The following is a 13905-nucleotide window of genomic DNA, read 5'->3' on the forward strand; positions in this document are numbered from 1 at the left end:
GGTTAATTCTGAGTTAGGAGAAAGTGAGGAGTGCAGATGCTGGAGATCAGAGCTGAAAATGTGTTGCTGGAAAAGCGCAGCAGGTCAGGCAGCATCCAAGGAGCAGGAGAATAGACGTTTCGGGCATGAGCCCTTCTTCAGGAATGATTCCATCCTAACCTGCACATCTTTAGACTGTGGGATGAAACCAGAGCACCCAAAGGAAACGTGGTAGTGAAGGACATTACAGCTGAACCTCGATTATCTGACATTCAATTATCAGAATTTTGGATTATCTGAACAAGACCACAAGGTCCCGATGCTTGGTTAAACTGTGTTATCCGGCATTCAATTATCTGAACAAAATACTCCCCGAGCTCATGTTGTTCGGATAATCGAAGTTCCTGTATATTAATCCAAATTGTTCCTTTTTTAAGGGTCTAACTCTTTAACTAAAGTTTTTTGGTCGTCTACCGTAATATCCCCTTTGTGGCTCACTGTCATATTTTAGCAAAGTTCTTATGAAACACTCTGAAATGTTTATTGTTCAGAAGGTGCTAACAACTATAACAGTTGTTGCTGTTGTATCAATATTAAATTTTGGATCCTCCTTCATTTGCACACTAGCTATAAAGTATTAAAACACGCGTCCATATTCAAGGTTATTTAAAAAGTGCACAACTGAATATCGTTTAGAATAAAATAATGTAATCAATAAGCAAGTTTCACACAAAAATTGTACCTCATTAGTATTTTAACTTGCACAATCTCCAAGCTATTTAACACCACTGAAACTCTCTCACTTATGTGCAATTTGATGCAACGATTCAATTCTGCTGCGGTGTATTATTCTGAAGTGTTAACAATCCAACAGAAAGGATCCTGTCCCAATCATTTACAATTTAAAAAGGATTCCTGACTTTTGGCAGTGCCAGTCAGAACACAGCACTTTGTACCTTGCACCCTGATTGTCAACTGATGAAACCAGTCCCACAGACAGGGTGAATGGATATCCCTCTATTAATCTAGATAAAGAACTGGAGCTTAAAGGACCCAAATTTCTACTCACAACAATTTTATATCACTGTTATACTTCTTAAAATTAACCATAAGATTCAAATGCATGCTAAACCCACTAGGTGATGGTAAATCCAAAGCTTAATGCCCCAAAGAAGAAATAAGCAGTGTCATTCGTACTGATGCGCACTTAACCCTAAACAATAGACAGTGACATCTTGTAATGGTTAACAGAACATTGTTACTGCATGGGTGATCTTCAGCTGGTCCCCTTCAGCAACATTTCATGATGAATGATACACAATTAAAGGTTCATCCAACTGAACATTCATTAACTGCATGAATAGTCCATCATAATTAACAATCGTTAAAATTTGTTGAAATGTTTAGCTATTGCATCGTACCTTCTGTACTGTATTTGCACAACCTTACAGTTATCTATTACCAAACAAATTCAGAGAGCTGAAGTTTAATTTTTTTCTCTAAATATGTTACAACAAGTTAGTTATCTAATAGATTAAGTGCACTCCCCAGTCATTGCACAGGTTTCAATGAATAGAAACAGGGTGACAAACATCAAATTTAGGCAGAAATAATATGATGCATATCTGAGGTGCAGCCTCGACCCATACTAGAATATATTTCCTAAATTAGAGAGGTGAGTTTGCAACACCGTCAGCATTATTTGGTTAGATTAACACAGCTATCAAAATACAAGGTTTAAATTTGCAGTAGCACATTTTGAGGTAATTTAGAATACAACTTGGTGCTGCCAACCTCTTTCTCTTCAATTTTGCATGATCTGACTCAATTTTCTTTCTTCAACTAATCCTAATTATTCAAAAGCTTGTGCAATGGAATCAACAGCAGGCCCTCTCAAACCAGTCATTGGTAATAGTACAGAAAGGTAAAGTGTAATGAGGGATCTGTTGAAGCTTGTTAATAAAACTAAGTGGCAATACAGGTTATGTTAGGTAGGTAAAACACATCAGATTTTAGTAATGGATTCTCATTAACATTGACTGTACAATATCGTTAGAGTGCCTTTCATTACTTGGCCTAAAATACCCCAAACAAATTTAAAGTTTATGATTCTCTGTAAATCACAATTTGTTTTCCAACAGGACCAAAACACAAACATCAAAATTAAATCCTTTTTGCTAAATAATCCTCACTGAAAATGGATAGAAGTAATATTTTCATCGTTTGTTAGTCTGTAAACAATATATTTCATAAACTCATAGATTAGTCCTACACTGAAAGGGTATGGCCCAAATTAGAATTGATTAGCATTTTGGTGAAGATATAGATCTAGACTCTGAAATATTTTTAAAGGATTCATTAACATTGGGAGAGATGTTGAATTGCCTTTTGTTTAAGGGTACTGTTGATTGTTTTATCCAAGGTCTTTTTAAAAAAAATTAAGGATTGCCTCCACTGCCACTGTAGAATTTGTCACAGCTGTCAAAATATGAGCAGAGTTTTCAGAGGAAGTTGTTGGATGACGATTAGCCAAAAGCTGCCTCAGTGAGATGAAAGCAGTTGGTAATTACGGACTATCATCCGGCTGGGAGAAAATCTGAAGGCAACCTTGAGAAGTGTCAAGTTGAGTCAGCAGAAGCATATACTTTACCCTGTTGTTATTTCCACTGTCAATAGTTAAAAGGTCATCACCCTTTATAGATTAATCAGTTTTTGCAAGGAATAATCATAAAGATAAGTATAATGTACTTGAGCTAAGGTGATACTAGTCTCTGTTAAAATAAAACAGAAACTAGAGCCGTACCTCCTCAATATCTGAGCAATTATTTCCCCCAATACAATTTTATGTACAGCTGATTTGAAATCATTTCATTTAAAGTTTATCTCCTGAATAAAGACACTATTCATGGCAATGGAAATCTACACAAGATGATTTGTTGGCAACTAAAGCTCTGAATGATATTTGCGTATGAACAATCTTGCAGTTCACACCCTTTTCAAAAAAATACAATTTCCAAACTCCAATTTGGTACAGCGCTGAAAATGTGTTGCTGGAAAAGCTCAGCAGGTCAGGCAGCATCCAAGGAGCAGGAGAATCGGCGTTCCGGGCATGAGCCCTTCTTCAGGAATGAGGAAAGTGTGTCAAGCAGGCTAAAATAAAAGGTAGGGAGGAGGGACTTGGGGGAGGGGTGTTGGAAATGCAATAGGTGGAAGGGGGTTAAGGTGAGGGTGATAGGCCGGAGTGGGGGTGGGAGCAGAGAGGTCAGGAAGAAGATTGCAGGTTAGGAAGGTGGTGCTGAGTTCGAGGATTGAGGCTGAGACAAGGTGGGGGGAGGGGAAATGAGGAAACTGGAGAAATCTGAGTTCATCCCTTGTGGTTGGAGGGTTCCTAGGCGGAAGATGAGGCGCTCTTCCTCCAGCCGTCGTGTTGCTATGGTCTGGCGATGGAGGAGTCCAAGGACCTGCATGTCCTTGGTGGAGTGGGAGGGGGAGTTGACGTGTTGAGCCACGGGATGGTTGGGTTGGTTGGTCTGGGTGTCCCAGAGGTGTTCTCTGAAACATTCCGCAAGGAGGCGGCCTGTCTGTCCAATACAGTGTGCAGATAAGCCAACAGGGACGAGGCCACATTGAATTTGGTACTGGGTAATGAACCCAGATACAGAGGAGGCCGCATCGGGTGCAGCAGCATTCTTATGAAAGTAATATTTTGAAATCAAGATGCAGCATGAGCAAAATTATTGTATTCAGTATAAAATGGATTTCCCAGTTTTATTCAGAGGACTGGAGCAACTTTCCCCACAGCTTAACCTCCATGCCCTAGGAACATTGGACCTCAAAGCAGAAGTAGACCATTCACTTTTGCAAGTCTGATCTGTCAGTCAATAAGTTCACAGCTGATCTGGTTATGGTCTCAACTCCACTTTCCTGTCTGCACCACATATTCTTTCATAATTAATTTAAGGAAAATCTGTTGAATTTTTTAAATTAATGTATCCCTATCGAGTGCACTCATTGTTCATCCCCTTTGAAAACTTGGTGGAATACCACTGAGGGAAACTTTACCAATCACCAAACCTCTGTCATGTGTTAGCTTGCCAGCAAACATTTGAAATGAGATTGCTTGAAGTTTATTTTAAAGCAAAATGAACAAAAGACAATTGCTTTCAATATCAGTACATGTAGTATGGGATTGAGCCAGACTGACCAAGTTCCAACTTTGATCACTGTGGTGAATTAGCTGATCTCAGATGAAATGGCACTAACATTATCATAAGTGGTCGGAGTTTCTATGGGAAAGGTGACAGAAGCAAACCCCAGTGTACATGGTGAGTGAGGACAAAAATCAGGCTCAGCTGCAACAATCCGTACAATCAAGGTCCAGCACAAATTATCACCTTCAATTAATGATCAAAGGAAAGTGCATCAATATAGATAATGTCATAAATTATGATAAGGGCACTCCAACTTGACACTACAATATCATTCCAGCTGCTTATTGTTACTTTTAATCAGGAACCAAGTTACAAGTTTTCAACTTACTGAAGCAGTTCAAAATCTACAATAAACTGCACAAGAACCCGACTAAAGGTTAGAAAAATAGTGCCCAAACACAGAAGGCAAACAGTTGAGCAATCAGAAAATTACTATCTAATGCAATACTTGAGATATATATAGTTCTGATATTTTTATGACAATCCACGTCTCCCATGCAATTCTTAATTACACAACAACCTGGCTTTTGCAGCAGGAGAACATAGGAGCAGGAATGGACCATTCAGCACACCGACCTACTCTGTCATTTCATCTTGTGGGTCATCATCTACCTCAATATTATATATCTGCACTATCTCCACGATTAGAGGATTTGAGCTACAGGGAATGCCGTTTTCCCTAGAGTGTTGGAGCCTTATAGTGGTTTATAAAATCATAAGGGGCATGGATAGGATAAATAGACAAAATCTTTTCTTGGGGTAGGGGAGTCCAGAACTAGAGGGCATAGGTTTAGGGTGAGAGTGGAAAGAAATAAAAGCGACCTAAGGGGCAACTTTTTCAAACAGAGGGTGGTACATGTATGGAATGAGCTGCCAGAGGAAGTGGTGGAGGTTGGTACAATTGCAACATTTAAAAGGCATCTGGATGGGTATATGAATAGTAAGAGTTTGGAGGGATATGTGCCAGGTGCTGGCAGGGTTGGGATAGCTGGTCGGCATGGACGAGTTGGACCGAAGAGTCTGTTTCCGTGCTGTACATCTTTATGACTCTATCTCTTGATGTCATTAGTAATTGTAGAGCTATCAATCTCTGTCTTGACTTTACTTAATGACTGAATTTCCACAGTCCTCTGGGGCAAAGCATTCCAATGACTCAACACCCTCTAAGTGAAGAAATTCCCCCTCAGGTCTTTTATTTCAGGAATGTCTCTCCTGGTTCTTGGTCACACAGGCAGCAGAAACGTGTTTCCCACAGCTGTCTATCCTTTTAAGAATTTTCTCAGTTACTATAAAATAATCTCTTATCGTTCTAAACTCCAGAAAATACAGGCCCAGTCTCCTCAATCTCTCCTCACAAAACAGTCTCATCATCTCTGCCGTATTCCCTCAATGGTAACTGAATCCTTGCAGTAGGCAAGGGGACCTGAACTGCATTCATTGCTCCAGCTACAGTTACACCACCGTTCCATATAATTGAAGGGAAACTTCTTTGCTCTTGTAGCCAAATATTCTTGTAACAAAGGCTAACATACCAATTTCTTTGCAAAATGTTACAGTATGCCTGTTTTTAGTGACTTATGAGGAAGGACACCCAGGTCACTTTGGACAGCAACATTTTCCAATCCAAAAAAAAATAAAGCAAGCATCTCTCAGTACTATTAAACAATATATCAGACAGGAATCTTGCATGAACACTCCAGCACAGTATTATCAGGAATTTATTGTTCGAGTTGTTCTGCTCGTTCCAAAACTTTGCCATAACAGTACCTACTTTACTGAGACTCAGAACTAAAATATGCAAAATATATGCTGCTGAATTTACACTACAGTTACCCAAGACTTTTGCCAGAAAATGTTTGGGCTTGTGAAATTTTAACAGTGTGATTAGTCTCAATTACTACCAAACAATTACTATTGGCACAAATTTCACTTTTATAAAACATAAGAATTAGGAGCAGGAGAAAATATGGCTGATTTTGCCTGCTTCATCATTCAGTATAATCATAATTGATCCTCTGTTACAAATTTACTTTCCTGCCTGTTCCCTATTTTCCTCGATTTCCCTCAGAGATCGAAATCTGTGAATCTCAGTGCTGAATATATTTAATGAAGGGGCACCTACTAACTTTAGGGGAGAGAATGTCAAACTTTCACAATCCTTTGAGTGATGGTATTTGTCCTCATTTCGGTCCTAAGTGATTGATCCCTTCTCCTGAAGCTATGTCCCATATTCTGAACTACCTACATGTTCAGAACTACCCAGCCAAGGGAAACATGCCTCCATCTGTTCAATAAGTGTTTCATAACTTTATCAGGCTTCTTTGCAGTTAAGATTAGGAGACTAATTAATCTACTAGGGATGCAAATCAAACTATCCTGCAGATACTTCTTCAATTCCTATTAACTTAAACACATATCTGTACATGTAAAAGAAGAAGAATTTGGAAATCCTCTGCCACACTCTTGATAATTCATTTATTTTACTAAAGAAATATCTTTAACTATAAAGAGAGCTTTACAGAAGTAATTTAGTGATCAATTCAAACCTCCTGTCAACTGTCAGAGATAAACTACTAACTGGGGACAAAGGAGGGAGAAATTACTGAAAGCAATTTGATTCATTACGCTGAAAAAAAGACAATAAAAAAATCAAAATCTTCACTGAGAGGTAACAAGAATTTAAAAGAACACTAAGTATTCACATTGCAAGTCAGCAGACAAGCTTTCTCCCAAACCTCAAAGTGACATTTCAATCTGACAGCCACTGGATGGGGAGGTGGGAGAAAGAGAGGAGCAACAAACAGCTCATAATGCATCCTGCTTAAAAGAACAGAATGTCCCAATTGCTTATGCTTTTTCAACAGTTATATATTAATGTATATACAATACAATACAATTAAATGGTAAATGTAAAAAAAGATTTTCAAACTTAACTCATCTTGGGCAGAAGACCCCAGGACATTCATTAGGTCATGATGTTCCTCTGTTAACATGAATGTTATCTCCATTATTCCTTCACAATGAAAAGTAGGAGTTATCCCCGGTTACTCCTATTTACCCTCTGGAAGTTGGTTAGCTCAGTTGGCTGGATGGTTGCTTTGAGATAAAGTGTGACACCAGAGGGAGTTCAGTTCCCGTACCTGCTGACGTTACTGCCTTCTCAACCTCACCCCTTGCCTGAGTCATTGCGACCCGAAGATTAAACCACCATCAGTCGTCTCTCTCTAAAAGGCAGCCCTATGGTATTCTGGGACTCTGGTGTCTTACTGCTACCACTATTAGTATTTATCCCTGAATCAACACTGCAAATAAATTATCAGATCATTGCCATTATGCTGTTTGCAAAAAACAAATGTAATGCTTCTACACTGCAGTAGTCACTATACTTCAAAAGTACTTTATTGGTTTTGAGACAACCAGCAATTATGAAAAATACTATATAATTATATTATTAAGAAAATATTTTATGCAACAGCCATCACTGCCCGTTGCAGTTTAGGACTGCAAATCAAGAGAGTATGTCAGCGAAGTGCTCACACACTGAAAAATTTATAAACCAGAGACTGAGTGCAACAGTGTTGGTCAAATCATATGGGGGAGGGTTGAGTGAGATGTGCTCTTGAAAATACTCAATTGCTTTCTAAAATAGTGTTTGAAGGTCTGGACAGGTGGGTTGTTTGGAGATTTGGGCACTCTCTCTGATGCTTTGATTTCAGCTTTGCATATTCACCATGCAAAGGCTCTTTATGTTTTTGGTTACTTGCTGGACTAGCCTTCTCCATTTTGGTTAGTCACAAGCTAGGGACCCCCATGAGTTCCTGAAGAAGGGCTCATGCCTGAAACGTCGATTCTCCTGCTCCTTGGATGCTGCTTGACCTGCTGCGCTTTTCTAGCAACACATTTTCAACTCTCATGAGTTGGCAAGTTATGTTTGACTTCTTCAGGGTTGTTTAGAGGACATCTCTAATGTATTTTCACTGTGCTGCTTGGAATCTTATGTCTGAGATTCAATTGGAGCAGTTGCTTTGGGAGTCAGGTGTACAAACTATTTGTCCCTCTCAGCAGAGCTAGTTTTAAGTGATTAGTACTTTGACACTTGACAAAAAGTCATAGAATCCTGTTGGACAGCCTTTATTGCCTCTAGATTGAAGGATATTATGAAGGCATCATTGGTGGTATTTCTCCATTGCTTCGAATTGTGCAAGACTCTGAAGCATATAGAAAGGTGGGGATCACTGCTGCCTGGTAAACCTTGGTAGTCTTGGGTTAAAGATCCTGGCTCTCAAATATGTTTTTATCTCCATTGGCTAAAGGCTGAGCTGGCACATTGCAGGTGATGATAATTGTTTTTGTATGTGTCTGCCCTCAACAACACAAGGCTCCCAAGATAGAGACAATGGCCCATATTTCCAGGACCCCTCTGTTCTGAGGAAGTGATGTGCTGTGGGAAATGACTCAAAGAGAATTTTTACTTTCCAGTTGTTTGTAAAAGACCTTTTCTTGCCATTTGCTTTGGTGAAGGGGTCAGAAACAACATGAAAGTCTGTTTCTTAGTGAGTGTGCACAATAACACCTGCATATTTAAGATGTCTGACTGAGGTTGGAGTGCAGCTGCATCTCCAGCATCTGCAGTCCTCACTTTGAGGTTGGAGTGCTTTTGGATGGCAATGCAGACTGAACCATTTCCCATCTGTTCTGTCGAGTACCTTCATGCCTGCAGGTAATTTACTGGAGTTGAAATGCAGAGAGGAAAGTGGAAATAATGTAACCAGCAAGTTCAGAAAAGTACAGAAGTCAGATGACAAATGGGTACAAATCTGATGATTGTCTAGACTCTGACCCAGACTCCTCACTTTGACCTCAAATGACAGAAGAATAATCATATGTTTCTGACACCTATGATTTTAAAGCTGAAGCACCTGTAAAATGTTATTACCAAAAATGGTGCAGGTATCTCAGCAAACGTATGTTATAGCATATGATTACATATGAAAGTACATAGAAATTATGTAGCTAGTTATCATCTCCCTCCATTACCTTACCTGTTCCCAGTCTCAGAAACCTCCAGAACACTCCTTTTTCTCCAAATTCTCAGCTTCTCCAATTCCAAACTCCTCTGCTCTTGACATCCCCTATTCCAGTCACCAACTTGACCCCACATATAAGATCCCCATCCACAAAACATCCATCCTTCTCTTAAACCCAGTTATTTCACTAAACTTTTGGTCAACTCTCCTAATGCCTACTTCCTTAAACTGGTCTTCATTTTGTTTGCCCAATATGCCTCTGTGAAGCAGTCTAGGTCGTTTTTTTCCCCCCAAGTTAAAGTCTCCATATAAAGAATAGTGAAACAGACCAAAATAAAAACCTGACATCACTACAGTTCAAATAATCCATTAAATTATAATTTTAATGTCATATATTTTCATGAAGCAAAGCTGTAACTGATACTAAGCATAAACAGTTGAATGAAATAATTTTCCACACTCCAAGTACCTACAGACCAAAATTATTTGCCAATGCTATTTGTTATAACATAGATGTCTTAGAGCAATTTACATGCCATTGTGTGTGTGTGTGTGTGTGTGTGTGTGTGTGTGTGTGTGTGTGTGTGTGTGTGTGGGCGGGGTGGGGGGGGGGGGGGGAAGGGGGGAGAAGAAAAGAGGAAGAAGAGAGATAGAGAGAGAGAAAATGGGATTGAACAATATATAAAAGAAAATATCAAAAGGTGGAACCTAAACCAAAACATGCATAAAATACTTGGCAATGGACTTCACTGAAGAAGGGCTTATGCCCGAATCGTCGATTCTCCTGCTCCTTGGATGCTGCCTGACCTGCTGCGCTTTTCCAGCAACACATTTTTCAGCTCTGATCTCCAGCATCTGCAGTCCTCACTTTCTCCTAATGGACTTCACTTTCAAACCATATGACACATTAATATTTTGTGAAGAGGAATGAATTATTGTATAATAGCACATTACAAGTTGTGTATAAACGTGTGCTTTCCAAAAGACACTCAGATTATCTCCATTACTTATTTTGCCTTTAGACCGTTGTTGAATATATGCCTTAATTCCTAAATACGACAGGCTGCATTCAAATTAAACTCACACTTATGAGCGATTACTCGTTTGTACATCTATTATCTGTGCACAAAGGAGGTAGAAAACAAAGTAACTGATAAATAAATGATTCTGTGATGATGATTATTATTCTGCAGTATGTTTTTTGGCAGATAGATTTTCTTATATTGACTCGAGATCTTTGCCGTTTCACGACTGTAGGATTCTGCCATAACCCAAACAAAAGCAGCTCCTACACACAATGGGAGGGAGATAGGGCAGTGCAGAAACAAACAGCTGCTTCCCAGAGAGAGAAACAACACTGGAGCAGCCGCTGTCCTGTCTCCCTCGGCACTGCCCCAGGATAACTGGAATATCACACAAAGTGGATGAGCAGCCAAAATCCTGGGAGGATACTTCAAACAAATATCAATAACATCAAAACCTGACCACTCCGGAGAAGGTTCCCCAAATAGACAGGAATAAAGAAATTGAAGCTCAAATTCATTCAGATTGATAGAATAAATTGACTGTTACCCCCGCCCCGTCCTCAGGTGGGGGGGCACTCTCACTTATTTGCTCCAACTAGGTAGGCCTCTGTGGGACCCCGATGTAAAGTGAAAGGAAGCGGCCCGGGGCTGGCTGTGGATTCGCAGCTGCCTGCTGGTTCCAAAGGGGCAGTACTCACCGCCTCCACCGCCTGCTGCAGGATGTTGGTAAATTTGGTGAACATCTTGGCCTTGGACTCGCGGATCTCCCGGCGGATCTTCTCCTTGGATTCCTCAATCTTCTTCCTGGTTCGATCCAGCCTGGCTGTTCATGCGCCTCGCACACAAAATAACAGAACGGGGGGGAGAAAACGACCCAGAAACGAACAAATCGAAGGTACAGGGCGCGGGCAGACCCCGGTGATCAGACAGGCCGACAGTAAACATTCAACACCTCAAACAACACAAACACACGACCGACACCGTGGCACCACAAACACTGACTGTTGGGCCAACTGCCTACGCGGTCCTCCCAACGCCAGGGGGCGACGCCCTGCCGGCATCACCTCATAGTGCGGTCATCCTGGCGTCAGAAGGCGCCCAAGAGCACAGTAGTATTCGCTGACTGACAATGTGGTCCTCCCAACAGCAGGCGGCGGTGAAGAAGCATTTCCACCCCTCCCCGGCCCGCAAACACTGACAATATGGTACTCCCAACACCAGGGAGCGATAAAGAACACAGCCCATTCCATGTCGCTGACTGATAATATGGTCCTCCCAGCGCCAGAGGGAAGTGAATAACACAGTCTGTACTGTCCTACGAATGTAAAAAGAGTAGTGTCTCTACTCCTGGATAGTGAGGTATAGATTCAAATCCCACCTGCTCCAGTGGTGTGTAATGGCATCTCTGAACAGGTTGATTAGAAAAATAGATGAAATACAAAATACATATAAAAGTAAATACCATGGATGCTGGAAATCTGAAATAAAACAAAGTTCTGTAGCAACTATGATTTGGAGATGCCGGTGTTGGACTGGGGTGTACAAAGTTAAAAATCACACAACAGGTTTAATTGGAAGCACTAGCTTTTGGAGCGTCGCTCCTTCATCAGGTGATTGTGGAGGACGCAATTGTAAGGCACAGAATTTATATTGTACGTTGCTCAAAAACTGCATAAATTCATGTAAAACTCTTATCTCACTTTTTAAATTAGAATCAATCTAAACACCATGGCACAGACAGAGAACACAGGGGGCTAACACCTTCAACATATTGTCGAGGTAACACCAATTGTTACAGCTAACCTGAGAATGCAACTTTTAAAAAAAGGTTTTGTGATTTACGCATGAAAGAAGTGAAATTATCATGGTATTCGAACAAGTGAAAGACTCAACACTCAAGGTATTTTGCAAGGTATAATTTCAGTTACATCACACTGTAAAATTTTGCTATAAATTCTGTGCCTTACAATTATGTCCTCCACAATCACCTGATGAAGGAGCGGCGCTCCGAAAGCTAGTATACTTCCAATTAAACCTGTTGGACTATAACCTGGTGTTGTGTAATTTTTAATTCTGTAGCAACTCAGCAGGTTGAGCAGCATCTGTGGACAGGGAATTTTTTGAGGCGAGTGTGATGCTTCTTCAGAATTTGGGAAAGCAAATCTTAGCAGGACTTATACACTTAATTTCACTTATCAACCAGTCAGCATGCAACATAAATGTTAGTTTTCCCCTTGAAGTGGTATTTTTGTGAAATATCCTGATGAGTGTCAGATGAAATGTGTCATTTTTCAGCAAATTCAAGCTCTAATATATATATTGTTTTGTTTGTTTGTCTATTTCGTTTGTTTATTCTTTCCCACCATGTGCACGGCAGATACTCACATGATTCGGCCAACATTGTCTCTCTCATACGCTGGATGGCCCAAGGCATGGTATATTGGCAAAATTAGGTAGATGTTATGACAACAGATGAATGGATACTGTGTAAAAATCACCAGATAGGGATGTCCCCTCCCAATGGGGGAACACTTCAGCAGTCAAGGACATTTGGCCTTGGATCTTCGGGTAAATATCTTCCAAACGGATTTTGAGATACACAACAACGCAGAATCACCAAGCAAAGGCCGATAGCCAAGTTCGGTACCCATGAGGACGGCCTCAACTGGCATCTTGGGTTCATATCACACGACAGGTGACCCCACCATGCTATATACTCTCATACAAACATACACACACACAACACACACACTCTCACACATAAACACACTCATACTCTCACACACACGCACACTCTCTCACATGTTTGTACTGCCTCGCACTCACACTCTCTAGTGCACACGTGCATGCACACTTTCTCACATACATATACTCCCTTATACGCATATGCACAGTCTCTCAAGCATACACACACGCACACATTATCTCACACTCTCTCACACACTCTCACTCACAAACACATTCACCCACACAAGCACATATACTGTCTCACACAATGTGGAGGTGCTGTTGTTGTACTGGGCTGGACAAAGTTAAAAATCACACAGCACCAGGTTATAGTCCAACAGGTTTATTTGGAAGTACAAGCTTTCAGAGCCCTGCCATATCATCAGGCAGCTAGTGGGGTAGGGTATGTTACTATAAATTCTGCGCCCTATGATTCTGCCTCACTAGCAACCTGATGAGGGAGCAGCACTCCAAAAGCTTATACTTTTAAAAACTCTCTCTCACACACACACACACACACGTATACATACACACACAAACCATTTGTAGACAGTCAGTCGATGTGGCATTTTATAAATTCCCACTTTGAAAATAAAATCAGTCTGACTCCAGGTAAGACACAGACCTCCATGAAAAGTGCATTATCTGACCTGAGATGCCACCTCTTCAATATTGATAAAACCTTAAGTTATCTTGGGCCAGTGACTTGAAATAAATCTGGTATTTGCATATTATTCAATCGAAACCTGCACCTTCATTCTAACTGATTAAAGATTCAACAGACATCTTAGGTGTGTTCAATTCATTTGCATCAATTGTATGACTCTTTGATCTTTTCGTTTTAAATTCTGTGTCTAAGGTCTCCCTCTTTCACTAATACTTGAAGAAGGAGCAAGGATCTGAAAGCTTGTGTTTTCAAATAAACCTGTTGGACGA

At 40.4% G+C, this 13905-nt stretch overlaps 1 protein-coding gene across 1 annotated transcript in view; it reads right to left on the reverse strand.

Moving 5' to 3' along the window:
• The window catches only part of fhip2a (FHF complex subunit HOOK interacting protein 2), a 50239-nt gene extending 39011 nt beyond the window's left edge, over positions 1 to 11228 (reverse strand). Inside the window, exon 1 of the mRNA XM_043712807.2 lies at positions 10941 to 11228. Coding sequence (XP_043568742.1) covers positions 10941 to 10985 — 45 coding nt within the window. The 5' untranslated portion in view covers positions 10986 to 11228. The remainder of the gene's footprint in view (positions 1 to 10940) is intronic.
• Between the last annotated feature and the right edge of the window lie 2677 nt (positions 11229 to 13905).

The sequence above is a fragment of the Chiloscyllium plagiosum genome, unplaced genomic scaffold (assembly GCF_037043375.1).
Source record: "Chiloscyllium plagiosum isolate Xiang-an unplaced genomic scaffold, Cpla_swu_hap1 HiC_scaffold_22, whole genome shotgun sequence".
Classification (NCBI taxonomy): domain Eukaryota; kingdom Metazoa; phylum Chordata; class Chondrichthyes; order Orectolobiformes; family Hemiscylliidae; genus Chiloscyllium; species Chiloscyllium plagiosum.